The sequence below is a fragment of the Lobosporangium transversale genome, assembly GCF_002105155.1.
Source record: "Lobosporangium transversale strain NRRL 3116 chromosome Unknown BCR41scaffold_75, whole genome shotgun sequence".
NCBI classification, from domain to species: Eukaryota; Fungi; Mortierellomycota; class Mortierellomycetes; order Mortierellales; family Mortierellaceae; genus Lobosporangium; species Lobosporangium transversale.
The window spans coordinates 44,178-70,383 of record NW_019029053.1 but is presented as its reverse complement, the minus strand read 5'-3'; the positions used below and the strand labels follow the sequence as shown (position 1 = coordinate 70,383).

At 41.3% G+C, this 26,206-nt stretch overlaps 11 protein-coding genes across 11 annotated transcripts; 6 read left to right on the top strand and 5 right to left on the bottom strand.

Annotated features, from left to right (window-relative positions):
• Nucleotides 1-66: 66 nt before the first annotated feature.
• On the bottom strand, nucleotides 67-1,785 carry BCR41DRAFT_402072 (hypothetical protein; the record flags this gene model as incomplete). The annotated part of the gene is made up of 1 exon (XM_022029271.1): nucleotides 67-1,785. One exon carries the CDS (start codon nucleotides 1,783-1,785, stop codon nucleotides 67-69), a length of 1,719 nt encoding a protein of 572 aa, XP_021875588.1.
• Nucleotides 1,786-3,465: 1,680 nt separating this feature from the next.
• Nucleotides 3,466-5,114, top strand: BCR41DRAFT_314736 (Septin-type guanine nucleotide-binding (G) domain-containing protein; the record flags this gene model as incomplete). Its single annotated transcript, XM_022021188.1, has 7 exons — nucleotides 3,466-3,529; nucleotides 3,668-3,799; nucleotides 3,932-4,016; nucleotides 4,200-4,337; nucleotides 4,428-4,545; nucleotides 4,651-4,901; nucleotides 5,018-5,114. The coding sequence occupies 7 exons, from the start codon at nucleotides 3,466-3,468 to the stop codon at nucleotides 5,112-5,114; spliced, it is 885 nt and encodes a 294-aa protein (XP_021875587.1).
• Nucleotides 5,115-5,604: 490 nt separating this feature from the next.
• Nucleotides 5,605-6,586, bottom strand: BCR41DRAFT_402070 (putative deoxyribonuclease TATDN3; the record flags this gene model as incomplete). The annotated part of the gene is made up of 2 exons (XM_022029270.1): nucleotides 5,605-5,682; nucleotides 5,798-6,586. The coding sequence occupies 2 exons, from the start codon at nucleotides 6,584-6,586 to the stop codon at nucleotides 5,605-5,607; spliced, it is 867 nt and encodes a 288-aa protein (XP_021875586.1).
• Nucleotides 6,587-9,402: 2,816 nt separating this feature from the next.
• BCR41DRAFT_364697 (hypothetical protein) lies at nucleotides 9,403-10,982 on the top strand (the record flags this gene model as incomplete). The annotated part of the gene is made up of 4 exons (XM_022026062.1): nucleotides 9,403-9,481; nucleotides 9,653-9,817; nucleotides 9,943-9,956; nucleotides 10,052-10,982. The coding sequence occupies exons 1-4, from the start codon at nucleotides 9,408-9,410 to the stop codon at nucleotides 10,978-10,980; spliced, it is 1,182 nt and encodes a 393-aa protein (XP_021875585.1). The 5' UTR covers nucleotides 9,403-9,407.
• Nucleotides 10,983-11,602: 620 nt separating this feature from the next.
• BCR41DRAFT_390664 (hypothetical protein) lies at nucleotides 11,603-13,860 on the top strand. Its single transcript, XM_022028258.1, has 6 exons — nucleotides 11,603-11,896; nucleotides 12,080-12,087; nucleotides 12,252-12,325; nucleotides 12,429-12,466; nucleotides 12,657-12,934; nucleotides 13,026-13,860. The coding sequence occupies exons 1-6, from the start codon at nucleotides 11,698-11,700 to the stop codon at nucleotides 13,707-13,709; spliced, it is 1,281 nt and encodes a 426-aa protein (XP_021875584.1). The 5' UTR covers nucleotides 11,603-11,697; the 3' UTR covers nucleotides 13,710-13,860.
• Nucleotides 13,861-14,092: 232 nt separating this feature from the next.
• On the bottom strand, nucleotides 14,093-15,112 carry BCR41DRAFT_390663 (hypothetical protein). Its single transcript, XM_022028257.1, has 2 exons — nucleotides 14,872-15,112; nucleotides 14,093-14,387 (listed from the first exon to the last, which is right to left on the bottom strand). The coding sequence occupies exons 1-2, from the start codon at nucleotides 15,041-15,043 to the stop codon at nucleotides 14,194-14,196; spliced, it is 366 nt and encodes a 121-aa protein (XP_021875583.1). The 5' UTR covers nucleotides 15,044-15,112; the 3' UTR covers nucleotides 14,093-14,193.
• Nucleotides 15,113-15,248: 136 nt separating this feature from the next.
• BCR41DRAFT_364693 (Arp2/3 complex, 34 kd subunit p34-Arc-domain-containing protein) lies at nucleotides 15,249-17,081 on the bottom strand. Its single transcript, XM_022026061.1, has 5 exons — nucleotides 16,933-17,081; nucleotides 16,470-16,717; nucleotides 16,099-16,349; nucleotides 15,862-15,997; nucleotides 15,249-15,740 (listed from the first exon to the last, which is right to left on the bottom strand). Exons 1-5 carry the CDS (start codon nucleotides 16,992-16,994, stop codon nucleotides 15,511-15,513), a joined length of 927 nt encoding a protein of 308 aa, XP_021875582.1. The 5' UTR covers nucleotides 16,995-17,081; the 3' UTR covers nucleotides 15,249-15,510.
• Nucleotides 17,082-17,764: 683 nt separating this feature from the next.
• BCR41DRAFT_229971 (hypothetical protein) lies at nucleotides 17,765-18,721 on the bottom strand. The gene is made up of 2 exons (XM_022020062.1): nucleotides 18,038-18,721; nucleotides 17,765-17,956 (listed from the first exon to the last, which is right to left on the bottom strand). The coding sequence occupies exon 1, from the start codon at nucleotides 18,515-18,517 to the stop codon at nucleotides 18,038-18,040; it is 480 nt and encodes a 159-aa protein (XP_021875581.1). The 5' UTR covers nucleotides 18,518-18,721; the 3' UTR covers nucleotides 17,765-17,956.
• A 205-nt stretch (nucleotides 18,722-18,926) lies between these two features.
• BCR41DRAFT_314719 (DWNN domain-domain-containing protein) lies at nucleotides 18,927-20,757 on the top strand (the record flags this gene model as incomplete). Its single annotated transcript, XM_022021184.1, has 4 exons — nucleotides 18,927-19,089; nucleotides 19,410-19,552; nucleotides 20,162-20,397; nucleotides 20,586-20,757. The coding sequence occupies 4 exons, from the start codon at nucleotides 18,927-18,929 to the stop codon at nucleotides 20,755-20,757; spliced, it is 714 nt and encodes a 237-aa protein (XP_021875580.1).
• A 458-nt stretch (nucleotides 20,758-21,215) lies between these two features.
• On the top strand, nucleotides 21,216-23,747 carry BCR41DRAFT_364691 (hypothetical protein). The gene is made up of 3 exons (XM_022026060.1): nucleotides 21,216-21,495; nucleotides 21,695-22,322; nucleotides 22,535-23,747. The coding sequence occupies exons 1-3, from the start codon at nucleotides 21,396-21,398 to the stop codon at nucleotides 23,712-23,714; spliced, it is 1,908 nt and encodes a 635-aa protein (XP_021875579.1). The 5' UTR covers nucleotides 21,216-21,395; the 3' UTR covers nucleotides 23,715-23,747.
• Nucleotides 23,748-24,207: 460 nt separating this feature from the next.
• Nucleotides 24,208-26,173, top strand: BCR41DRAFT_364690 (mannosyltransferase putative-domain-containing protein). The gene has a single exon (XM_022026059.1). The coding sequence runs from the start codon at nucleotides 24,345-24,347 to the stop codon at nucleotides 26,118-26,120; it is 1,776 nt and encodes a 591-aa protein (XP_021875578.1). The 5' UTR covers nucleotides 24,208-24,344; the 3' UTR covers nucleotides 26,121-26,173.
• Nucleotides 26,174-26,206: the final 33 nt, after the last annotated feature.

Below are 26,206 nucleotides of genomic sequence, written 5' to 3'. Positions count from 1 at the left end.
CTCAGAAATTTGATCTGACAAATTCATTGCAAAATCTTCTTCCACCAGGTTCTTTGCTCTTCTCAACTAACTGAAACAAGAAACCGTCATTACCTCTGTGGGGGACCGGATCTGACTGGGGTGTGCTAGGACCATGTACATGCTTAAAAAAACGCGCGCTGGGTTCTTGTACTTCTCAAACGTTTGATTGTGGTCCGTGCCGTTGTCCTGGGTCAGTTGGACTAGCTGCGAAGAGTACTTGAGCAACCGAAGCGTGGCATGGATCAGAGGTTTACTTGTGTGCAACAGTCGTGCCAACTCATCAAAACCGAGGGTGAAGATGTATTGATGCGACCCTATCGCCTTGATGTAGTCACGCGACGCCCTCTGTATCAATCGTTCGTAGCTGTGTCGCTGCATCTCTGACGTTGCGGTTATTTTCATATCTCTATGTACACCCGCTACTGCACTAGCTTCCACATCATTATCAGCCGTTGAATTATGATGCTTCTGCTGCAAAGAACCTGAGAGCGGCGATATCTTCGTCATAGTTGTCAATGTTGGCAATATACATTTTCGCGTGGTCATGCTGGTCAAGTGCTTCTCATCTGTCACTTGGGTCATGTCAGTCAGGCTATTTTTAGTCGATCCATGTTTATGTGCTTCATTCTTGCGACCCGTAGTGCTTTTGCCAACGAAGGACGAGTTTGGCCTAATGACTGTTGGGAATATCTTCATGTTTGGGACCTTCGTTACTGCTATCGGCGCTGCAACCTCAAGATCAGATGAGGGTCTCTTTACCTCTGGAGTGCTTGCCTTGTCAAGATGAGTCGTAACCTTATTGATGCTAGTGATAGGGGCAGTAGAGTTAATAGTAGTGCCGGAGCTCTTGCGTCGGAACCTCCGAGATGGATCATTTTCGATAGCAGCCTCAAGATAAGCATTTCTTCTTGCCATGGCTCGCATCATCTTCTGTTCCAGTTTATCACGAGCTCTATGCTGACGGTCCTCTTGCTCCGTGCGCTGTCTTTGGACCACACGATAAGCATGATCCACTCTTTCCCCTGCAGAGAGCCGTCGCTCCATCAAGAAGTGAGACCGACTCCTTTCAGCCGACCGGATCCTCTCTCGCAGCCGTTGCTCCAATGTCCACATGTATCGACGATACTGCTCTTGGTCCGTTGCTAACCCGCTGTTGAGATCGCTCTGTTGATCACGGACGTCATCATCTTCTTCCATAAGGTCTGCTTCATCCAACGACATGTCTGAGGTATCGAGAGAGTCATGCTGTTGTAGGTGTTGCCGCGTGAGACGTTGGCGTAGATGAATGCGGCGACTTTGCATATACTTTTTGAGGAGAACCAGACGGCTCTCTTGGTTAAATGGACCAGAATAATTGAATTTACGCAGAGGATCACTGCTATGGATATCAACAGAATGTCGACAATGAACTGACGAGTACATATGAGGTGATTTTACAGCGCCGTGCTTTCCTCTCACTCTCAATGTGGCAGACCGATGTCCCCCACGCTTGCTGATGGCATGTGGGTGGTGATGTGGATTGTGGGAGATGTTGAGGCGCCTCATGAACATGGTCGTAGTTTGCTCTATTGGTGGCGATAATTTGTCCATATTGTTCTTACTGGCGCTGCTGCTAACCCTGTTAGCTTGATGAACTCGCTTGGGTTGGGACCTCTGCTGGACAGAAGGGGCGACAATAGCTGAATCAGGCCTTGTCGAGAGAAGTTGGTGTTGCTCCTCCAGCTGGATAAAGCTAGGGATAGCGTCGTGGCTGCGGATAGGCATTGGTATGCTCAATGTTGTTGTTGTCGTTTGAAAAGAGCTGAACCGCTATACAACGGAATGAAATGAAATAATGTGGCTACAAGAATAGATAGAGGTGTGTGAGGGACAATCAGGGAAGGTGAAAAAATGTACCAGGAAAAGAAACGTTTTTTTTTTTTTAAAAAAAAAAAAAAAAAAAAAAAAAAGAGTATGATAAAGAAAGTCTACAATGATGATGATGACGATGATGGCAGTTGATAATGACAGTAAAGTAAAGGCAAAGAAAAGTAGCAAGTGAGGTGTCAGGCCTGATCTCAATATGAATAGTAAAGCCGCTCTATAAAAAAAAAAAAAAAAAAAAAAAAAAAAGTATCATGTGCTGCGCGACGCTTGACTTTGGACCCATTGGTTTTGTGTAATGTTGCACCTGTGATTGATTGACTAAGACCCTTTTTTTAAGAACTCATTACATTTGTTACATTTGTGCTTCGCAGCATGGACATAGTGGCATGGTGCCATAGTATAGTGGTATAGCATGATGGTCGCTTGGTGGTCGCTTTGTCCGCTTTCTACGCCTTTTTATTCTTCGCCCTTTTTTGATGGATGTTGGAATCTCTCAACGCCTGTTTCACTTCCTTATTGTCAATCACCAGAGTGAGAAACACCTATCCGGAAATGCACTATCTATGATTGTTCGCAGTCGCTGTATCTCTATTTGTGGCTAGTTGTCCTGATCGTACTTTTTTTTTTTTTTTTATGGTGAAAGATCTAATTCTCTTTCAATATCATATCCTCTGTGGTTTGTAGTATGCGCAAAAAAAAAAAAAAAAAAAAAAAAAAACGATCGATTGATCGCAACCACAAACTGTAGTAACTTGACTCAATAAACATGGTTATGACCATTGAGACATTGGATGCAATATCCTTATCATAAATCAAATTTTTATTTACAAACAAACAAAATAATGTACAGTGTGGAAGTATCGACAAAGACATGTCAGGCCTTGTTATACGTGCAGCTTTTGCTTTTGTGGTTTACAAGGGTTTTCTATCGTCCTTTACTTTCTTTCTTTCCTTTATTTCCAGCCACACACCTCTTTTTGACATGGTTTTTGCAAGGAATATGATTTAAAAATGGGCAACTGAAATGGCTACTGAATATTGCTTTTTTTTCAACACAAGCAGCAATGATAGAGAGAGAGCTTATTGAAGCGAGTAAATAAAGAGGAACGACAGACTAGGAGCCAGACTGGCCTTCCCAAGCAGCGCAGAAAGATCGAGAGAGCTCTTTGGGCAAGTTTTGGCTCAGCAAGGATGAAAATATAATGAAAGCAGCGCGTAATCTATTTTCAGTATCATCGTACACGTGCATCGTGTTTGCACACATTCACATTCGTTCGTGCTAGTTTTATCAAGCCAAAAAAGCACTGAATAATTATTAAAAAAATACCAACCCTGTATTCCATGGGGTCCAGGCACTGTTACATATTTTCTTTCCTTTTCCTTTTTTCTTTTGCTTTAGTTCATCTTTTCATCACTTTTCATTTTATTTTAACCCTCCCGTCCATTACATTTGTTACAGCATTCTAATTGCATCATGGCACATGTAAGAAGCAAAAGCCATCAACACAAGAGGCGATAAAGTTGGTAAAACAATGACAGGAAGCTCACATCAGCATTTCTCTGCATTGCCTTTTCCACATGCAGCGCATCCGAGGTCGCAAGAATGTCAAGAAAGGATTTCAGTTTACACTCATGGTCGTGGGTAATGTTTGAAGTGTGTTTGCCAACAGTCCTAGTCGCAGCAAAAACCTTTTTGTGTCACACACAGCTCACACAACTCAACTTTTTTTTTTTTTTATTATTATTATTATTTTGACTTTGGTGTGTGCCTTTGTTCCAGGCGCATCGGGTCTTGGCCGCACAACTTTTATCAATACTCTGTGCGATGCTGATGTTGTCCCCAAACGCGAGTGTGATGATCCGGAAATGGCCCATATTGAAGAAGGCATCAAGATCAAGCCTTATACTGTTGGTACGTGCAGCACTCAAATCCAATCAATATCTGTTCAGGGTTCCTGAAGGATCAACTTACTCACACTTTGGCCCTTTGTCTCTTTTCTCCCTCTCTTCTCTCTCTTAAAACTTATCGCCATGTGTGCAAGAGTAGAGCTTGACGAAGACGGCGTCAAAATCTCACTCACCATAGTGGATACTCCGGGCTTTGGGGACATGATCAACAATGATCACTGGTATGCAAATCGTAAATGCAGAGAGCTCTGTCCAATACTCCAGTAGAGCTAAATCTGTTCATGGAACCCCCTTGGTCCCTTGCCTGCAAATCTACAATTGATTTACACTCCTTTTTTTTTTTTTTATTGGCTCTTTTTTTTTATTTTCTTATTTTTTTTCCTTTTTATCGTGCTTTTCGATAGCTTCCAAGAGATTCTTGGATATCTTGAACGACAATATGATGATATCTTGGCAGAAGAATCTAGGATCAAGCGCAATCCGCGCTTCCGTGACAACCGTGTTCATGCACTTCTTTACTTTATTGCGCCTACTGGTCATAGGTATTCAAATTATCTTTTTTCCTTTAGTCATGATTATAAAAAAAAAAAAGATCTAAATAATGACCAGCATATTTCGATTCTTAAAACTAGCCTCCGGGAGATTGATATTGAGCTGATGAAACGTCTGAGCCCTCGAATCAATGTCATACCAGTCATTGGAAGAGCTGACACCCTCACTTCTAATGAGCTGGCTGAGTTCAAGAAACGAGTAAGTTTACTGATGATTTTCTTTTTTTTTATAAAAAAAAAAATCCAACAGTAATATCTTTCAAAAATCATGAGCTAATTTGAAATGGGACTTCTCCACTTCTAGATCATGGAGGACATCGAACACCACAATATTCCTATCTACAACTTTCCTTATGATCCTGAAGAGGACGACGAAGAAACAGTTGAGGAGAACAGCGAACTCCGATCACTCTTACCATTTGCGTTGATTGGGTGCGAAGAAGAAATCGAAGTTAATGGTCGCACGGTCCGTGGAAGGCAATATCCATGGGGCATCGTAGAGGTTGATAATTCAGAACATTGTGATTTTGCAAAGTTGCGATTTGCTCTTCTTAGGTAAGTGAAAAAGATACATTCTTCTAAAGATCAAAAATCCAAAAAGATACCATTCCATGTGCGTCAATTTCAGCTATTCATGCCTTTTTTTTTTTTTTTTTTTTTTTGTGGAATAGTTCGCATTTGCAAGAGCTCAAGGAAATTACACACGACTACCTCTATGAGAACTATCGTACAGAGAAACTTTCTCGCACTGAGGAAGGCGAGGAATAGGTACATGACTACTCATAAAAAAAAGGAGTAACAATATAACTCTTAGCATATCACAAGTGCTAATTTTGATTTTGATTTTGATTTTTTTTTTCTGCATCTTCCATGCTATTTCAGGAGTGGCCCCATGGATACTAACAATCATGCATGTGCAAAAGAAGGGCGAGTTCAGAAGGAGGAAACAAAGCTGCGAGGGATTGGAGCATTGGTTCAACACTAATTGAGAAGGAAAGAACACAAGTTGAGAAAGAAAGAACTAGAGTTGAGAAAGAAAGAACTACTTACTCCAAACTCTTGAACCATAGCAGGGTCCTTCGGTATTTCTTTTCTTTTCTATTTTTTTTTATATTGTTGCTATTATCATAATCATGGTGGCATGAGCACGATATATTGTATTTCAACATTTAATACAAGAATTAAGCCCGTATCTGTTTATGTTATGAGTATTGTAAGAAGATAGGCGATGTACTATTGTAATACACTCCAAACACTATTAGACAATGCTCAAAGCTGGTAAATGTGGACGGATCTTGGGGAACAGCTTGTATGCGTTTTCTGTTGTTTGATTGATCTATTCAATTTTTTGAAAATCAGCCAGAGATGGTATCTTTCAGAACAAACATGTCACTTTTATCTCTTTTATGAACAATCCAATTTGGCTAGAAATTTGTCAGTGGGGGACTTACCACGGTCTCTAATTCCAAATTCTTGATTTTTGCAATCTCTTGTGCAGCAAACGAGAGATTTGATGGCACATTGCTCACACCTTTCTCTGGTCCTAAGCACGGCGTATCTGATTCGAGTAGCATTTGCTCGAGCGGTACTTCTACAGCCAATGCCTGCTGCTGTGGTATCCGGACGACACTTGTCGGTATCGAGAAGTAATACCCTAAAGCCAGCGCTTTCCGTACATATTTGATTTGACCATCGAACGCGTGTAAAACCACGTTTTTGGCGTCCAATTCTTCCAATAGTGTGATCGCATGATGCCCTGCGTTCCTGGAATGAACATTCAAAGGAAGGTTGTGCTGAAGTGCAAAGCGTACCTGACGTGCAAAGACTTTGCGTTGTTCTGTTTTGATGTCTTCAGGTGTTTTGAGCCTAATTGAGTCGTTGTGTGGTGAGTTCAGAACAGGAAGTGTAAAATCCAAACCGACTTCACCAATGGCGACGAGACGAGAGCTGTTTTCCTCCATGAACTCAAAGACGCCCTCTAGGTCTGTCTCGGCTGCAGAGCGATAGCCGATAGTGGCGCCGTCCGCATCGCGAATGGGCTGTGCAGGGTGAATCCCTGCACAGGGAAAAAGGAAGTTTGGATGTTGAATCGAAAGTCGAAGGATATGGCGAGCATCAATGAGGTTCTCAGATACAGAAAGGAGTGAGGTCAGACCAGCAGCCTTTGCGCGCTGCAAAAGTGGAGAGATGGAATCGATAGGGATAGTAGGTGGATAAATATGAGCATGGATGTCGATCATGGTAATGGGTAAATGTTTCAATGAAATGTGCGTTTCGAGCAAATAAAATGTAAACGTGAATGTTTGTGAGAAAGTGTTTAAACTTGGCAATTGACGATTTAAACAGTGAACCCTGAATGGTACATTAGATTTCATTACCCCTTAAATCAGACGCCTCATACTATCATAGGACATTTGTCTCCGAACGTTTTTTTTTTTTTTTTTTTTTTTTTTTTTTTCAATGTCTACGGCTTGAAGCTTGCTTTACATGATGGGTCGCATTTTCATATGCAATTTGTGTACACCCAATCATCGCAAAGGGAACGACGTCCGTTTTGGAGCCAAAAAAACGCGTGTTTGACATGTCTAGGCAACAGTAAAGTCTAAAAGAAAGTTGAATATGCTCTACGCAAAATCGAGATGGCGTTTTTTATGTTTATCTCTTATAAGAAACCTTTCGCGTGCAAAACTGCCCTGGAGCCCGATGGCGTGGGGACTTGGCCGGTGCTGGCAGAGCTATTGACCAAACCATTCACACAAACAGACGTACTTTTTATTCATATACATCTACGCTATTATTTATTTATATTATTTAGATTAGGGCCAACGTTTTATTACAAATGAATCACCCTGGTGGTTTTTGTCGCATCTCAGTGTCTTTGGGGGTCGCTTCTTTTTCTTTCATTCCCCATCACCTCTTCCTCTCTCAATTGTCTTCCCTTTATTGTTCATACCTCCTTTTAGGTCGTTATCGTTTCTTTTATTCCTCCTTTCTCGATCATTATCTGGTTTGTTTCTTCATGCGCCTCCCCACTTTCTAACATCCGTTCTCCTCTTTTTCTCTCTGTTTTACATTTGGAGACAAAGCACATCAAGGAGGCGTAGAAGTTACTATGGGGTCATAGTTGTAAGGCACTTTGGCTCTTTCTCTCTTATTTCCTTACTCTCTTCACTACCTTCATTTGCAGCAGCGGATATTTTTATTTTTTAAAGTGCACTCATTACTCACTGTCTCAATATATTTTCTGTCCCATCAAGTCTGTTGGACTTGTGTAGAGGTATCATCATATTCTTTGCATTCAACTTGTATATGATTGGGGGGAAATGTTTTCTAAACCCTTTTGCATAACTTGAAAGAGTGTTGACCAGTGCCGATAGCCTCTTGCATACTCTGCATTGGCTCGAAAGAGTGTTATGTAATGAGTGTTTTATTAAAGGGGTGAACTAAAAAAAAAAAAAAAAAAAAAAAAAAAAAAAGTGAGGATCAAGCCCAAATGAATAGTTTTAATTCTAGTTTGACAGTGATACACTCGGGATCTTAATGGTATTTGTCAGAACCATCGATCAAGAGTTCTGAATCTGTCAGACAACTGGGTAGAATGATCACGGGATCGTGTGATGCTCATATTGGTGAGACTACAATACAATTCTAATGGTCGAGGTGCGGGAAGTGCGACTGCGATTGTGGCTGTGATGCTTAGGTGAATCCGAAGAGTGATGTGAGATAAAAGTCAGCACAGGCACTAAAGGACATCTGGGTCGGGCTAGAGTGCCTTTGTCTCGAGAGCGTAGGGTGTGAACAAGGTAAAACAGCTTTTTCTGAGTTTAGGTAAGGGGGAGAGAAGCGGGGCAGTAGATGGTAGAAAGGGTGGATAGGAGCAAGCAAGAGCCGGTGTAGGAGTTGTAGAGATATTCAATAAACTGTTCAATACGGGGAGAGCCATGTATCTGGTGTCATATAACCCAGATGGTTCGTTCAAATCCTAGAGCTTCTTTTGGATAAAGGTGATCTCCTGGCGCGTATCAAGAAAAGAATAAAAAGAAATATAATAGTAGACTTGCTTGGAAGTAGATTAAAAGCAAAGAGACATGGACTCTTGAATTCAGAACCACGTTTGCCTAGATGTCTAAAAGGGGAAGGTGTCTCAATGTCGAATACCGATCCAGCCTATTTATATTTTCATAATTTATTTTATAAATATATATATATATATATAAATGTTACCATCTTTTTATTTGTCGAGGAATGTAAAGTATAAAAGAAAAGGAGTGTCCAACAGGATAGAAATGCCCCTTTCTACCTTTTATAAATGAGTGTTAAAGAGTATTTTGCATGGAATAGGGATAGGGTGCCTTTGAATTTGTCTCCGTTAAGGACATGCATTTCTTTTATCCCATGTTCCTGTCAATTGTGATATCTTGATGCATATATCTTTTTATCCTTCTTTTTTATTTTTCCTTGCACTTGAAGCACTTTAGTAGCAGTGGGAATGGTGATAATAGTTGAGTTTGTGAAAGCTCATGTTGGATTGACCGGGGTGCATCCATTGAGCCTTTTGACTGATCCCTGTCCGTTTTTGTCCCGTCGCACCTTGCGGAATAAAGGATTGCTCCATAAGCTCTCACTTGATGAGTCCCATCTAGACTAAGCACGTAAGAAAGATGCTAGTGCATCGACATCAACTACAACTAATATATACAATATAATGTTATAAAGAAAAAAAAAAAAAAAAAAACGACAATCAAATGCCACTCATTTGAATCTCATTCCATAATTCCCAGTTTCCCATTCTATTTTTCTTTTTTTGTGTCTTCATTTCCATCCGTTTCATTCTTTCAACTTTTTTATTTTTTTTTATTTTATTTTCTTTTTTGTCCTTTTCAAGACCCAATAGACTTATCATACACCCCTAGTCAAAGTAAGTTAAAGTGTTACAACTGTCCCAACTATTTCCCTCATTAATCGCATTCCTTGGTCTAGGAAAAATATATAACCTTCAATACTTTTAAGCAATTGACCTTTTCTTTTCTTTTTTTTACAAGTTTTTGTTCCTGAATAACAATGTCGTGCGACCTGACTGATCCAGCCATTTCAGAGGCATATCAAGCCATCATCGCTGGCACTCCAACTAACTGGTAAAATGAGGAGTATTTCTAAATAATAACAAGAATAAGAATAAGAATGGGAATGGTAACAAAAGGAGAAGAAGGAGTTCCATTTGCATGCCATTGATATTGAGATAAAGGAGTTGACTTTATGACTCAAGCTTTTTGTAAACTTTTTTTTTTTTTTTTTTTTTGACCCAGGCTTATCCTTGGATACCATGATACGCGGGATAAAATTTCTTTGTATTGTAAAGGTACAGGAGGTTTAGAAGAACTCAAATCCAATCTGAAGGAGGAAGTTCTTTATGGTTTTGTACGCATTGAGGACCGTTTCGTGATTCTCGCTTATGTCTCTGAACAAGTCAGGTAATGGTTTTAAGACATGGAATACCAAGTAATGAAAAAATAAAAAAAAGAAAAAAAAAAATACCAAGAAACTCATCCGATTTATTCAATTATATTCATATATAATCGTGAACAATCTTCGTTAGTGGGCTTCGCCGTGGTAAGTAATGTTCGGCTTTTGTTTTCATTTAAAAATGAATTAGAGCTGAAATTCAATTTAACTTAATGCAATATCATTCATCTCATGATATGAAGCCCGTGCTTTGGTCCATGGCAAGGCTGTAGGAGCACTTTTCAAGGAAGCCCATGTTCAGATCAATTCCGCAAATCTTGCTGACCTGGCAGAGGATAAATTAAGGGCTCGTCTAGGGTTACCCGGGAATGGTGGTTCCCTTACGCCAGAGTCTTCGGGTTCCCCAGTGATCGCACCGTCCCCTACTCCTACCATTCCTCTGGTAGCACCCCGCCCTGTCACACCCAGCTCTCCCCTTTCTTCCTCGAATGACAACGACGACAACGACGACAACGACGACAACGATGACAACGATGACAACGACAACAACGACAGCGCCACCATCCCACCAGAGATCTCAAGCCCTGCACGGACAGAGTCTCCCCGCTCTGGCGTGTCCACACCCCGGACAGAGCGTCAACTTGAGATCGAGGCTGCAGAGCGCAAAGTCCGTGAGGACACGGAGCGTCAGAAACAGGCCGAGATTATAAAGCGTCAGCGTGAGACCCAAGAGCGCGAGGCTCGGGAGCAAGAGTTGCTGGCTCAGAAGCAAGCCGAGGAGCTTGAACGGAGGCGTAAAGAAGAGGCCGACAGAGTTTCGCGTGAGGCGATGAAGAAGCAACTGATCGAGATGGAAAGGCTCCGTGGATCAGGGCTTTCAGGCTTTATCACTATCCAAAGCCATGGTTCACCATGTTGGAAACGTCGATTTTACGTGATGAGAGGTCAAGTCATATCTTTTTACCGAGATGAGCTAGATAGGCTCCCAATTTCGGAAATGAAACTAGGCGGTCGAATCACCAACATAGAAGATGCCTCGATGGATTGTTTGATTCCGAATGCTTTCAGGGTGGACCTTTTCATGGGGGAGTCTCATTTGTTCTTTAGTGATTCGCTCAGGGATAAGGAGCTGGCTATTGCTGGTTTTATGAAGTGTAGTGAATCTTCATAGAGGAAAAAAAAAAAAAAAAAAAAAGATCGGGGATAGGATGATGAAGGGGGATGTTGTTGGTAGGTCTTTGATAGATTTTGGATGATTTCATGTAACGATTGGTGAGACTACTATAGAACAAAGGCAAATGAGCCGCTTTAATATACCTTACTTATGTTTACCTCTATCAACCTGCTTTCCTAAAGACGTGATGACATTAATGCTGTAGCTAGGGATTCAGTCACGAAAAGAGATTGGTGTAGAGAGACCAGACAGCCTCTTTCTTCATGGCTACATGATGTAAAACTAATATATCAAACCGCAAGCCAGGCTGAGAAGCATTGCCAGATGCAACCGGACTGGCAATAAGAGGCACTAACTATTCTTTATTAAGAACATTAGGAATCAGATAAGGTGGCAACATAAAAGTTTTACGCGACCCTTTACAATTTAGTCCTAATCCGGATATGGCAGGTGAGGTTTGATTCAAATCATTGTGTCATGAAGCAAGCCTCTGCGCCTCTGCTGACCACAACCCATTTATTCATTTTCTTTTCTTTTCTTTTCTTTCATTCCTTTTCTTCCTTTTCTTGTATACTTTTTATTGCAAAGAAATAAAGAAAGAGAGAGAGATAAAGAAAAAAAAAAAAAAAAAAAAAAAGCTTTGTTGCAGCTCCTGTCCTTGTTCCTTTTTTCAATACAGCACATACACATACACGCACAACAACGCAATAAACCATGGATTCCGATTCACCATATGACGATTGGTCTAGGCATATTCATGCAATCATCACCTTTCTTAAGCCATACTTTGATGACTGGCGGAGTTATGTTAGCATCGCCAGTATGCTCCTTGGCATTGGCGTGTTGATCATGGAGAGTCAAGTCTTGTTGCGAATGCGCATGGGTCGCTTGGAGATCATTGGTTATGTTATTTGTATGTTCAGTTGGAGGTTTATTATTCTATACTTTCTACACTGTCAATTTATCTCATGTTCATATTACAACATGTCATTTTTTTTTTTTTTTTGTCGGACAAGCACAATCCTTTGTGCAATACAAAATGGCTAATATCGATTACATCTTTTCGCTCCCGTTCTCTGCTTTTTGTTCTGTAAAGGGTGCCTTGTAAGTAGTACATTTATACCATCCATTACGCATTCTTTATCATTTCCATTGATTTGAACTTTTGCAAATTTCTTCCTTCGTAACCAAGATCTTTTTTTTTTTTTTTTTTTTTTTTTCTTTTCTGCCCAATGATACTGAATACTCTGTTTCTTTTTGTCCATCAGATCTCATCTATATTAGGGCCTATCTTTGACATTCTGGTCATGGCCGGTCTTTTCTTCTATTGTCGACGCAAGAGGTGAGAAAAAGCTTTGAAGTTGAAATAAAAAAAAAAAAATCCACCCAACAATGTATGTGAGAAAATTCTTTTGGTTGACATTCTCCTTTTGTAATAAAAATAGTGGCAGATTGCATATTACAAATGAATCCATTGCCAAAGGTGAGTTTCATTTTTTTTAAAAAAAAAAAAACTATCGTTGACGAAATAAATGGCGGACAACAACAATAACAACAATAGCCTACCAACAAATCTTCAGATTGAGATCAAGTCAAACGCAATGGCCCGCTGGGGTCTGGAGCACATAAATATGACGACTCACTCCCTTATTATTACTGTTTTATCATTGTAGCCCTCTTGCCTGCACCGGTTGCCAAGAACTATCAGGTTATGGGAGGCGTATGTATTGCAGCGACAGCCCTAACACTAACTTCCAATATACTATATATGTTACGTGGATGGAAAGAGCCCTCGCAATTCTTTGGCTTGGCTTCGAATGCAGTACGGTGGTTAACCAGTCAGATTTGGTATGCGATCGGCATGATCTTTTTATTCCATGTCGTGACGCGGCCTGCGCAGAGTGGTGTAGTCTTTTTTGGAAAGTTTCCACGCGACCTCTGGGCGTACAAGGTAATGTTTTAACAAATTGTTAACAAGCGATATTACATTTTGGATAGTTATTGATTTTTTATTTTATTTATTTATTTATTTCTTTTTATAGTGGTATTTGTGCATCTTGTATATCCCAGTACGCTACATGTTGCTGGAGCTCTGCAATGTTCACAAGGATACAAAAGAGATTCTGATTCCACTGGAAATTTTGGTTGACATCATGCTGTACAATGGCCCTTTCTTGACTATTTTGTTGCGACTACTGTATCTTGCATGGAAGGTAGCATACGATGAAGCGGTGCTGACGGGCGCTATCTTTGAAGATGGTGGCATAGGATCTAATCCACTGGACGGCCGATTCACAGACGGTCAACGGCGTGCAGCGACATCCAGCGGAGGTCGCACAGGAGGCGGTGATTATGTCGGTTTGGCAATGGTAGACTTGGATGAGGTTGAGCGCGGCCAAGCAGGTAGTGAGCATGGAGAAGCAGGTTCGAGACCCAAGAAGCCCTCAAACGGTTTAGTAGCAGAAGCAGATGAAGACCGGGAACATGATGAATTTGTATTGGAGGATGAGGATGACGAGATACAACGTACAACAGCAACAGCGTCTTCACCGCCAGAAATAGGAAACACTGTAAACAAGGATACATCTAAGAGCTCTACAAAGAAGGACATCATGTTTGAGGTAGATACAGATGATGAAAGAACGGACAGGAATGATGATAGTAACAACCGAGATCAGCGTAGTCCTAATCATGGTGGTCTACAAGAGCAGCAATCACTCTTGTGAATAAGCAAAACAAGGGGGGTTTTTTTTCCCCCCATTGATTAATTGATTGGTTAATGATCCCCAGATACCCAACCTGTCTTGCTTTTTTCTTTTTTCTCTGCCCTCTGCAATATTGCTTTCAAATGATCGTTGCATACATTTTTTCGTTCACAAAAAAAATAAAATAAAAATAAAACTAAATACACTCAAGCTTCGTAGCATTTGTGTGCATGCCCTGAAATAGGTTTGTTGACTTCCAGAGACGTCCTGTGCAAGACCCTGTTAAAGGAACCCAAGCCTGGCACATGAACTCTGTTTCGATCAATATTTTATGTTGATGTCCATCCTCTTCTAAATGAGCAAAAAAGCTCCTCCAATTTTTTTTTTTTTTTTTTTTTTTTTTACTGTTGTTTTTGCTGTGGTTGCTGTTGCCTTTATTGTTATTCAAGTCTGAATGAGTCGATCACATTTCATCCTATCCAACAACTCATATCCATGTTATCTTCTAAAGCATCTTTCCAATGACTTTGTAGCCATTATTGGCGCGGGTACGCTTGTATCCTTCTGCAGGGATTGGACCGGGTACGTTCTCGACTTTGACTAATTCTTTGACCTTCAAAATCTTTCCTGCAGCGCTGGGTTCATGAGGTTGAAAAACTGGACGACCAATCCTACGACCAAGTCCAAGCGATTTAAGTACTAAAAATGTCGAATATGAAATATATATATATATATAAAAGGCGTGTCAATATTCTGGAGCCAAAGGACCTTTTCGAACATCATCCGTTATTTTAAAGATGCAGTTTTTTTTTTTCATCCTGAATATTTATATATGTATAATAATAATATGATGTTTGAGAACGAGGGAGAAGATGGTCCCATCCAGCTTGTTAGAGAAGTTTATATAAAACTGCTGGGGGTTTGTTGCTGCGCTCTTTTGAGTAATCAATATTTTTTTTTTTTTTTTTTTTTTTTTTCAGGACCACAGAGAGGAATATTATTATTATTATTTTGTGCTGACCAAAAAACTGTGATCTCGCCTGCCTTTGCTTCCATGATATGTCTTCACTTGTTTTTTGTTTTCTGGTCGTTTTTTCTTTTTCTTTTTCTTTTTCTTTTTCTTTTAGATCCTATCATATTAGCAAAAAGTCGAAAAGAGGATTCAAAAAAGAGTACCGTATACCTTTAATAGTAGACTTTGGTACGCCGATCGTCGAACGGGTTTGTGTGACCTTGTAATGTCCTGTTGTTGCTGCTGGGACAGATTCTGTTGTTGCTACTGATGTAGAATATGCCCTTACAGGAAATGTGATATTGCAGCGGAGAGTCGAGATTATCCTTGAAACAGAACTCATGGTTAATTGTGTAGTTGTTGTGTAAAAATGAATGTGAGTGCGATGCAACACGAAGAGGAGGCCTTGTTTACGCCGGAGGGATTGTAAAGATCAAAAAAACTTGTATTTGGCAGTCACTGGCCACTGACAAATTGGGTGAATGAATGGCATAAAGTTTTTTTTTTAGGTTAATCAAAAACTTGGAACAAGAGAACTATCGAGCTTTCGCCAAACATGATCGCTCATCTGGATCATTTATTTATTTATCCATGTTTATTTTTGATTGTCTTTTATTGTCCATGGTATCTTCGAAGGACATAGGTATTGCTTCATCTTACTTAGGTTTACCATGTGCATTCATATGCTTTGGCCATATTGTCCATCGTCAGTTATTCTTAATATTGATCCCTTTTGATGGTCTTCTCTTTCCTTATTCTACTTTCCTGTAACAAGTATTGACAAAAAGTAAATAGCCCTATCCAGCTCCATTAAACGCGACGGAAGGCCCTTCCACTGGCCAACTTTCTCTCCGCTGCTTGAACCTCAGGTTTGGCACGGTTAAGGACCTTAAGGAAGTCCGAGACGCGGGCACGCATACGAGAGTGCATGTAAGCCTTTGAGCATTTGATATGATAATGGAGGTAGTCACGGAAGATCTGAATCCTGGAAATAGTCTCCTCACGCACCGCACCAGCAGCGTAATTACGAGGGAAAAGAACTTTTTTTTTTTTTTTTTTTTTTTTTTGAAAAATTAAAGGATTGAAAAATTGTCAGACTGTGGCAAGAAACGTATTTGATGTGTACATTCATCATATGTCTTCGTGAATGTGAAGCTTTACCAAATGTAATATAGCCCATACTCTCAGAGTCCAAAAGCCCAGGAACATGACGGATTTCCAATGGTGGTTCACGATGAGAATAAATCACCTGAGGCGCATTTTGAAGATGAGGCTTCTTTCTAGCATCGACGAATTCCTATTAGGGGAAAATCATTGCGCAAATATCAAAATATATTAAATCAGCAAGATGGAGCTTGAGGTTGCTATTGAATTATAGAGAGCTTGAGATATTCTCACCTGCAAGAAGACTTTGGCGAAAATACGATCCGTTTCTTCCTTGAACAATGTCGAAAAAATAACAGTGACTCTGTCTTGTTGGTTCTGTACATATATAGCCTCGCCTTCACGATAATGGATCGTCATCAACTGTGAAGTCGAAGGGTCCCACGTGTCCTCCTTCTCCGCCAATGCCTGTGCGTCGAATGCTCGTTCAAAAGGCGCTGCCATAGCATTACGCTTCAATAGCGAGACCTTGCGGATCACATCCTCTTGAAAGCAAAAAGTATACATATAGATAAAGTATAGTTAGTGAAATGAACAACTGCTCCAAATAAACTGATAACTTTTTTTTTTTTTTTTTTTTTTTTTTAATCAAAACGAAATTCTACCTGGCTCGCCACCAATGTTCTCGAGGTCAAATTGGAGAGTAAAATCGAACCCTTGTTCGGGGTCCACGATCCATTGACTGTATTCACGCCTCAGGACATCCATGGCGCCATACTGGATAAGCTCTTTCCAGCATGACCAGCGAATAGACAAGAGTAGCTTTGTGTCTTGGCCATCCAGAGTTGAGAGGTGGTAGGCAACTCCATCAAAATCTACAATGTTCATGTCAACTGGCTTGGGTTTGTTCTCACTACATTTTTAACATTTCTCGAAATAAGAGAGAGGGAGTACGGTTTTAGATCATTATTGTCTACATGGTTGTATTGTAGCGCATTGTTGGCCTCATTCATCTCGTGTCGTCCAAGACAAGGGAAGACCTTGTGGCCAGTCACGTCACCACTTGAACAGCCGAGGAGAGCGAGTATGTATGAATGAGTGTTTGTGTGTGCATGTGAATCCACTTACGGATTGAAACGCGTCTTGAGGGTGTCCTCAATGATGCGATTGTGGTAGTCCAAAAGAATCATGTTGTAGTTTTACTGGATGAGCCTATTGAGTGAATGGGTTGAGTGGGGGAGATGTGTTTTGGTGTGTGAAAGAAAAGAGATGATGCCTTTCTCTCAAACAACTGCAACGGTCGCGTTAAAATTTAATATTTAGAATGTGACTTTTTTTAGAACTCGACAAGATGATACCAACTGGAATGGCAACCATGCTGCGACTCGCTTGAAGCCATGGGTATATTAATTAATCTTAGGTTACTATATATATTTAGCAACCATGCTTCCCTTGGTCCTTTTCAGTAGCACTCTTGGTATCGCTCTCTCTTTTCCTTCCTTTCCCTTTGACTCTTAACACGTATCCGCTTTCGTCGTAGTGGTTTGGACCAAGATTATTACTTGAAAATTGACGCAGTGTTTCAATTTCTTGGCATTCATCATACGCGTCTTGTCCTTTAATCCTCTGCGGACTTTCTTGGGCGTATTTCTTTCAATATTTGATATTAGCATCGCGACAAACGCTCTTGGTGCTTCTTTGTCTCCATACCAGGTAGCGAGATCTGTTGTTGAGGATTTGGAGGGATAGCCTAGTTTTCTGGAGCACATTCCCTCAAAGCCTCGTTGAGTAACAGCAGTTGCAAGAGGGTGATCTCTGAGATACTTACGAAACCATGTCTAGATGGACTAGGTGGCATTTTGATGCGACTACTTTTCGTAATATCGTTCAACCGTATAAAGTTTTCAATAGCACTACTGTACTCATCGATGTCAATTAATAACGGGGTGGGAGGGGGTGAGATGTTTTGCAGCTGTAGGTTGGAGGATCAAAAGCCGTTTTTCTTATTGTTGCCAGGTCAGGAGGGGAGCCTCTTATTAAGATCCCACCATGACCGTCACACAATATTCTGACCTTATGAATAAAAATGGAAGTGCCGCTGCGGTGTACTCTCAAGCCTTGGTATGTCACCTTCGTTTCTATGAACCTCGGCCTATATAAATAATATGTGGATTACCTTTAGTGGGAAGTTGCAGGTTGGCAGTATGCGAGTATGTGTAGGCTTTTAACATACTTAAAATCTCTTTTCATCTCCGAGAAGCTTAGTGGCTACAGACTGAGCCAAAGGTGAGGCCGGGAGTGATTCGGAATCGGCCGTGCTGATAAAAATCAGAGTGGGAGGGTCTGGAGGAACATGCTCAACATGTGAAATGCGAGGGCAGATGATACAGTCTAAGGTTTCTCGATCAAAGAGCGCGAGGTAACTTCTTCTATATATTGGCCAAGCAGCCCTTGCCCTTTTCTCTTTTATCTGGACAGCAAGACGCACAACGTCACGAACGCCCTCAATTGCAGCTGATATCTCGGCATCGTTTCCTTCAAGTGCACAGCCGAGGTTAACGTTAAGAGAGCCGGTTGTCAACACCAGTAATGGATGTTCATGCTCCATCCTCCTAACAAGATCACTCTTTTTCATCTTGTCGAGGTTGGCGACAGTAACTAACGCTGATTTTTTATTTTTTTTTTTATTTTTGGGCTTTGAAGCAGTGGGCATGGGACCCGTTGTTCACTTTTACGTGCTTCATTCGAAACAAAGAACCGTAACAGGACTTTACAAGCCACTGAATTAGGGACATGCGACAAATGCATGTATTTCATTTAATTTTTCATCCTTCGACCATCCCTCCCTCCTCGAAAACAAGCTATTTATTACATGCCTCGTTCCGTTCCTTTTTATTCTCATCGTTGAGCCTACAGGACATTAAATTACTCGCACCTTGAAAATAACTATCACTAATCACGTTTGCAAGTTAGAAGCAGGATCAAGTTTATAATCTCGATATTGAACTCTGGGAGTAACCCACTCCACCTTCCACCTTCCCTTCCTCTCCTCTTCCTATACTTTTACGACTCAGGACGATTGTGTATAAGGCCGCGTTTCATTTTCCTTGGTGACGCGCGACATGTCTCAAGTTCATTACAAATTCAAGTCCTCCAAGGACTATGACTCTGTAACATTTGATGGACATTCCATTTCGGTGTTTGATCTCAAAAAGGAGATTCTCATCGCGAAGGGTCTCAAGGGACCAGATGATTTACAGCTAACGCATGCAGAATCAGGAGAGGGTAATAATAAGTCCAGCTGTTGTTGTTTGAGGTTGTTTTCTTTGGCTATTGATTACATGATCACAAAAAAAGATAATAAAAGAAAGACAAAGAAGAAAAAAAGAAAAAGAAGGGAAAAAAAAAAAAAAGAAAAGATGAATACCTTTTCTCATAATAAGTGTATAAGTTTCTATCCTCTCTCTCTTCTTCATGCTTTTGTTTGGTATAGTTCTGTGGTAGAATAGTATGGTACCACACACAATTCCTAGCTTCTTTTTATTCTTCTAGTCTGATAGTATCTTACAAAATAACGCTTTTGCCTGATGGATCATGATTGATAGAATACTATGATGACGCTACACTGATCCCAAGAAACACATCAGTCTTAGTGGCGCGTGTACCTGCTAAGCCAGGACGAGGTGGTGCGCAACGATATCTTGAAGGCTCAGGACCAATTCCTCGAGGAGGAGGCATGACTAGGAATGTATTTGAGAAACAGAGCCAGAATAGTCACCAGGAATCCATGGGGGGTGGAAATAAGGTAAACTGATCCTACGCCTAAAGGAAGACGGTCAATCGTTGACTCAATGTATTCTTTTTTTTTTTTTTTTTTTTTTTTTTCGATATTCACATGATATTGGTCTTTTTATTTCACTTTGTTTTTCATAATCCTAGATCTATAAAAACACTACATCGCTTGTAGCAGAAGAAGGTGCATCTGCCCCAGCTGGTATCACAGATAATATGACAGAGGAAGAACGCATGAAATTTGTCTTTGCACAGTCTGCGTCTTATTGGGACAAAACTCAGGAAGGAATGGCGAGGTAGAACTTTTTTTTTTTTTTTTTTAAACCCATATTTCAAATCTCAAAAAAAAAAAAAAAAAAAAAAAAAAAAATTTGCTTCGCGACATGTTAACTGACATGCGCTTTTTTATTCTGGGAAATTATCTTAATTTAGTGCCACTTACCGACCATTACCTAAGTTTCAAGGAGCCACACGGAATCCACCTCCAGGAGGACAAAAACCTAGTGGACCTGCTGGAGTTGGAGGGACTTCTTTTTCAGGATATCCGCAACGGCAGCCCATGGAGATGCAACAACGGCCTCCCCCTAGTACTTTTGTTTGTTATAGATGTGGTAAGAAGGGCGAGCATTGGATTCAATTCTGCCCTACCAATAACGACAAATCATTCCAACCAATGGGTATCAAGAAAACAACGGGGATCCCAAGATCATTTTTGAAAACTGTGGAAGGTGATGGCGTTCAGAGCAAAAAAGGAGTCATGGTCACGCAGGATGGAAACCTCGTCGTCGCAACTACTAATGAGTAAGTAATCCTTTTTCTTTTTTCTTTTTTCTTTTACTATTATTATGGCTATTATTATGGCCATTATTTTGGCTATTATTATTATTATTATTATTATTATTATTATTATTATTATTATTATTATTATTATTATTATCAATAAAGAATCGTTCACTAGACTTAACTGGTTTTTTATTTTCATTATGTAGCTACGAGTGGAAAAAGTTTCATGAGAAATCAAAGGGCTCTTTGACATCTGAAGAAGCCTATGCGACCGCACCGGTGCCAGACGATATGAAGTGCCCGATTTGTCATCTACTTTTGAAAAGCGCGGTTCGTGCTCCATGTTGTAGTACCAACTTCTGTGATGAATGTAGGTGAAATATTTTGAATATCTCTTTGTGAACCCGTTAAAGTGGATGAATACGAGCTAACTTTGTATTTTTTATTAAATCCTATTAGGTATTCGAGACTACTTAATGCAACCTCCCAAAGGTGAAGAGCCTTTTCATTGTCAATCTTGTAAACAGCCTTTGGTTCCAGATCAGCTCATCCCAAATGCAGATCTTCGACAGCGTGTGGATCAGCATTTACGTGATTGGGCAAAGAACCGTGGTATGGAGGGTGGTAGAGACAATGCTTTAGTAAACTCAAGGGGCAGTACGCCTATTCCTGAAGCCGAAGGGCCTGGTTCAGGACAAGGACCGTCTTCTCAGGTTCAAAGTAGCTCTGCAGGGCAAAAGCCGGTTGGAGATAACGATGTTTCTATGGGGGATATAGGAGGAAGTGGTAGTGGAGGAGGAGGAGGAGGAGGAGGAGGAGGAGGAGGAGGAGGAGGAGGAGAGATAGCTGAAGTTGGTCAGAAGAGGAAGTTATCGAATGATAATCAGGGAGCCTCGACTAGCGGAGGCGATCATAATAGAGATCATCAATCTTGGAAGAATAAAAAGCATCATAACAACAACAGCCTCAACAACGGCCCTTTCAACCATCAGAGTCAAATTTTTAACAGAAATCGAATGCCGATGCAAGGACCTGGAATAGGGCCATTAGGACACATGATGCCGCCTATGGATTTAGCGATGATGTTTCCTGAAGGAGTACCTCCAGACTTTTTCGGTAAGTAAGATATTGCTTACACTTACTTTTTTTCTTTATTTTTTATTTTTTATTTTTTTTAACATTATCAGGAGATAGTTTGGGATGTAAAGATGATGATTCCTTTTAAGCTTTATCAAGCATGTAAAATCCTTATTTTGTTGTGCCTAAAATACATATTTGTGATATATTATGCTTCATGCTCATGTCGCCACTGTAGAGTTGATGCGGCAACAAGATCCTACATTATTTATGGATCCAACGTTCCTTGCAAACGGAGGAATGCCTCCTTATATGGTACCTGGGTTCATACCTCCATTTGGAGAATTTGGAGGAATGCAAGGACCAGGTGGTCAAGGGGCACCAGGGTTGCCAGGAATGCAAGGAGGGCCGGAAATGTGGGGAATGGGCCGTGGTATGCCAGGGCTACCGCCTATGGGGCCTGGACTCCCTCCGCCACGGATTGGGTTTAGTGATGGGCCTAGTGCTGGCCGTGGTCGTGGTCGTGGAAACTGGCAGGATCATGGTAACAATGCCAGAGGGCCAGGACAACAACAACAGCAGCACCAGCATCAACAACAGCATTTTAATCAAGGGCCTCAACGTACGGGTGGAGCTGTTAGTGGTAGTAATAGTGCTGTTGGAAAGCCAGAAAGTACTCTGAACGCGAAACAAACCAACGAAAGCAACGGGCCATCAAGGCGATCAGCGTCCGTTGAGGTTTCGCAAAACCGGAATAGTGTGCCTCCGAGCACACACCGTAACTCTGTCTCAAGTGGAAACGGGCGATATGATGATGATGACATCGACATGAGTAAAGTCCCTACTGGGCCTCGTGCATCAAGAAGGTATGCGATTTCAATCTTTTTTTATCCTTTTGTGCTTTTTCCCTTTCTTTTATTATTATTATTATTATTATTATTATTATTATTATTATTATTATTATTATTATTATTATTATTATTATTATTATTATTATTATTATTATTATTATTATTATTATTGGTTTTCTTAAACTAACTATTGGAGCAATACCCATCTTTTCCATCAAATTGGTTAGATTATCATTTGATGAAGAAGAAGACATCCCTACAGGGCCACGCGCCGGACCAGATGGCCGTGGCTCTTCAGGTAGAGGATCAGAGTCTCCACCAAGAGCTCCACTTGCGGACAGGATCAGGAACAGATCTGGAAGTAGGGCTAGGAGCGATAAGATGGAGCACAGCAGCAGTGACCACGATTATAGCCGTCAGCGAGATAGGCGAGAGAGCAGAAGTAGGTCTGACCGAGACCGAGACCGAGACCGAGACCGAGACCGAGACCGAGACAGTGGTAGAGATAGAGAGAAAGAGCGAGACAGAGATAGAGAGAGAGAAAAAGAAAAAGAAAAAGAAAGAGATCGTGCTCGTGACCGAGAACGTGATCGCGGACGTGATCGTGATTATGATAAGGAGAGCAAAGAGCGAGAGCGAGATCGTGAGCGAGATCGAGATTCTCGTCGTAAAGATAGTAGTCGTGACAGAAACGACGATCGCTCGCGGTCATCACGATATGAGAAGGATAGGGATAATAGACGTGATGACAAGCGAAATGACTGGAGGGATGAGCGACGTAATGGTGGGGATGATAGAGATCGTCGCGGAGGATCATCATCCCATCGTCATCATTCTGAACGCAATGATTTATCGGACCGTGGTAGTAATAGCAATTACCACCAAAAGGATCATGAATCTGATTCTGAACAGCAGCAGCAACAAGGACGGCAAGCACACGAGTCCTCATCTAGAGCTTCATCAATTACGTCAACGTCAAGACGGGGCAACTCTCAGCGCGAATATGAAAGGAAGAAATCAGGTATCTCTTCTAGTGCGAAATCAAGGAATAGTGGTGATGGGAGCAACTTTGGTCAAGAAGAGGAGATTATCTCCTTCAAAGCACGAGCACCAGTAGCTTCTGCGACAGTGGACACGTCGCGGGGTTACGATAGGAACAACAGCCGTAGTAACAATAGCAATACTCGAAGTAGCTATAACGGACGTCGTGGCTATGGCCGTGATGACGATGAAGATGAAGATCGGGATGATGACATGGGTTCATATGGCGGAAGCAGCGGATTCGGAAGAAATGAGTCGAAGGAAGGGCCGGCTGCTATGGATCTACCTATCACAGGGCTGATCAGTAGTAGTGCACGGGAGCGGGAACGGCGGGAGAGAGAGCGACGTAGCGGTATGCGCGATTAGATATGATTCTACATAAACGCTGAAGAACAAAACAAAAACAAAAACAAAAAAAAAAAAAAAAAAAAAAAGTCGTACTGCTTTGCTATGTAGTCCAAATCCTTGAATTTGACATCAATACGTAAAAGGAGACGTATAGTCAAGAAGATAAAATGAACCAAGCGGTTGAATGGTGTAGACAGTGGATTTGGACCTGAAGGATAAATCGACGGTAAAGAAAATATATTAGAGAGGTCGTTTGTGAGGATGTGAAAACGAGTTGATAAAGGTATAGGGTATGGGTGTGATGGATAGATGTAGCAAATTGATCAAATTTAACTTTCCTGAGACTGTGTTCCTGGAATTTGGAATTTGTGACCAATCGACATTGGGCCGTTGGGCGGCATTGCCCAAACCACAGCCCACAAACCCATCACATTTCTACTAATAATATTTTTTGTTTCATCGCCATACAATACTCCGCACATCGTTCATTTCTTTTTTTTTTTTTTTTTTCCTTTCTCATCTTTTCTTCTTTTTCAACTTCACTATCTCTCTAGTTCCAGCCACCGAAAGTGTCTGATACTCTTTCTTCCTTTTTCTCACTCACTCACACTCACACACACTATCTTTCTCTCCCCTCCATTCTTCCTCATGCAGATTGGTTCTGCCATTCCCTCTTCCTTGCGAAGGGCTCAAGCCTTGCGCATCATCGCCATCTTGGCCGTCTTCTTTGTTCTTGCATCTGTGTCTCGTTACCATGGCTCTTTTGATTTTTCAATTGATGAGGATGGTCAGGTCCAGTCTGTACCACATGAGGGCGCAGAACATGATATATACTATACTCATCACATTGCCACGTTTGACCCCAAGGATATTAAGCCTTGGACAAAGGGCGATACCGCAGCATTACGAACACCTGAAGGACAGCGAGTTGTGCAATACCTGACCGAATCACCTTTTCAACCGCCTTCGGCCGAAAACGAAAACAAGAATTGGATCCTCAAAGATAACCATTTCTTAACATTGACTAAACGTCTGAGGGTCTTTAGGGCATTATGGCATGCTATGAAGGCTTACTATGATCAGCTATCACAAGAGGGTCAACAGGATCAATTCTATAATGCACCGCCTTCAGAGATTGCACCAGCAATTGAATTCCTACAGAAATTGGAGCAAGCGACTTTTCCTTGGGTCTTGAGCCGTCACAAGACCACTTTTGATCTCTTCCAGACTTACAAGGATGGCGGACGGGGCATTGTCATGTGTGTCGGAAACTACCATGCAAAGTTTGCGCGGACGGCTATCAAGGTGTTGAGAGAGGTGGTCAACTCGACTTTGCCGGTCGAGATCTACTATACGGGCCATTATGATCTCACGCCCGAAAATAGAGCCTGGTTCGAAAAGTATGAGAACGTGAGGACAATCGACATCACAACCGTCATTGATAACGAACTGATTCGACTTGGGGGATGGGCTATCAAGCCCTTTGCGTTGTTAATCAGTAAATTCAGCGAAGTCATCCTCATGGACTCGGATGCTTATTTTTTAGAGCCTCCGGAGGTCCTGTTTGAGGACGGAGGCTACAAGGAAGTGGGCACAGTCTTCTTTTATGACCGCACATTATTCCCTGGTGCAGGAGGGGATAAAAAAGTATGGATGGAATCATTCTTGCCTTCAATGTCGAACCATCCTTCCAAGACTCGCTGGTTCAATCGTCAGGGCGATCATGAGATGGAATCTGGAGTGGTGGTCCTGGATAAGACGAGACACTTTTTGGGATTGTTGGCCATCTGCAAGATCAACGATCTTCATGAACGAGACCAGGTGACTTATAGAAAGACTTGGGGTGATAAAGAGTCATTCTGGATTGCACTCGAGATGATTCAGGAACGCTATTCGTTTATCCGATATCGAGGAGGCGTTATTGGTAATGTGGGCGATGCGATCCCTTATAAGAAGGTGTTGCCGCAGGAAGAGATTGATCGTTATCTTCAGGGCGAGAGCCTGACAGTTACAAATCCAATTGACCCCCAAACGAATCAACAGACCCGTCGTGATGGTGTCAATATGGACAGAGTCTGTGGAAACCAATTGCATTTCAACTATAGGGGACAGCCCCTGTGGTGGAACTCGGGTGTGGTCCGAGACAAGTTCACATCAAAGTCTCCATACCTCAAGTATACGGCCTATATGAAGGATGAGGATGGTGCCTGGGATTTTGGAGATTCCTGTATAGTCCAAAAGAACCCCGGTGCGATCATGGAGGTGGAATGGAGTCAGCGTCAGATTGCATTCAAGGTCATACAAGCAGACAGAGAAGTGGCTCTGGAATACAATCAACCAGATTTCAAGGAGATTCTAGAAATCCCAAAGTTGATCAAGTCGGAGGGCGCTAAAGGTGGCAACGGTAACAGCGAGGCTGTATAGAAATATTTAAAAGAAAAAAAAGAAAAAGAAAAAAAAAAATCGATAGAATTGGAGTTTACCTTTATTTTTTTTTTTTTTTTTTTTTT

Excerpts from the sequence above, each read along its gene's own strand:
- BCR41DRAFT_364691 (XM_022026060.1), top strand. The coding sequence starts at position 21,396 with ATGCCGATGCAAGGACCTGGAATAGGGCCATTAGGACACATGATGCCG. Across the intron at positions 21,496-21,694 it reads AGTACCTCCAGACTTTTTCG|AGTTGATGCGGCAACAAGAT; the intron begins GTAAGTAAGATA and ends TCGCCACTGTAG. Across the intron at positions 22,323-22,534 it reads GGGCCTCGTGCATCAAGAAG|ATTATCATTTGATGAAGAAG; the intron begins GTATGCGATTTC and ends CAAATTGGTTAG.
- BCR41DRAFT_390664 (XM_022028258.1), top strand. The coding sequence starts at position 11,698 with ATGGATTCCGATTCACCATATGACGATTGGTCTAGGCATATTCATGCA. Across the intron at positions 12,467-12,656 it reads AAATGAATCCATTGCCAAAG|CCCTCTTGCCTGCACCGGTT; the intron begins GTGAGTTTCATT and ends TTATCATTGTAG. Across the intron at positions 12,935-13,025 it reads GCGACCTCTGGGCGTACAAG|TGGTATTTGTGCATCTTGTA; the intron begins GTAATGTTTTAA and ends TTCTTTTTATAG.
- BCR41DRAFT_390663 (XM_022028257.1), bottom strand. The coding sequence starts at position 15,043 with ATGAGTTCTGTTTCAAGGATAATCTCGACTCTCCGCTGCAATATCACA. Across the intron at positions 14,388-14,871 it reads ACCAAAGTCTACTATTAAAG|TACTTAAATCGCTTGGACTT; the intron begins GTATACGGTACT and ends CGACATTTTTAG.
- BCR41DRAFT_364690 (XM_022026059.1), top strand. The coding sequence starts at position 24,345 with ATGCAGATTGGTTCTGCCATTCCCTCTTCCTTGCGAAGGGCTCAAGCC.
- BCR41DRAFT_364693 (XM_022026061.1), bottom strand. The coding sequence starts at position 16,994 with ATGATTCTTTTGGACTACCACAATCGCATCATTGAGGACACCCTCAAG. Across the intron at positions 16,718-16,932 it reads CTCAAGACGCGTTTCAATCC|TGAGAACAAACCCAAGCCAG; the intron begins GTAAGTGGATTC and ends TTAAAAATGTAG. Across the intron at positions 15,741-15,861 it reads TATGGGCTATATTACATTTG|TTCTTTTCCCTCGTAATTAC; the intron begins GTAAAGCTTCAC and ends AAAAAAAAAAAG.
- BCR41DRAFT_229971 (XM_022020062.1), bottom strand. The coding sequence starts at position 18,517 with ATGCCCACTGCTTCAAAGCCCAAAAATAAAAAAAAAAATAAAAAATCA.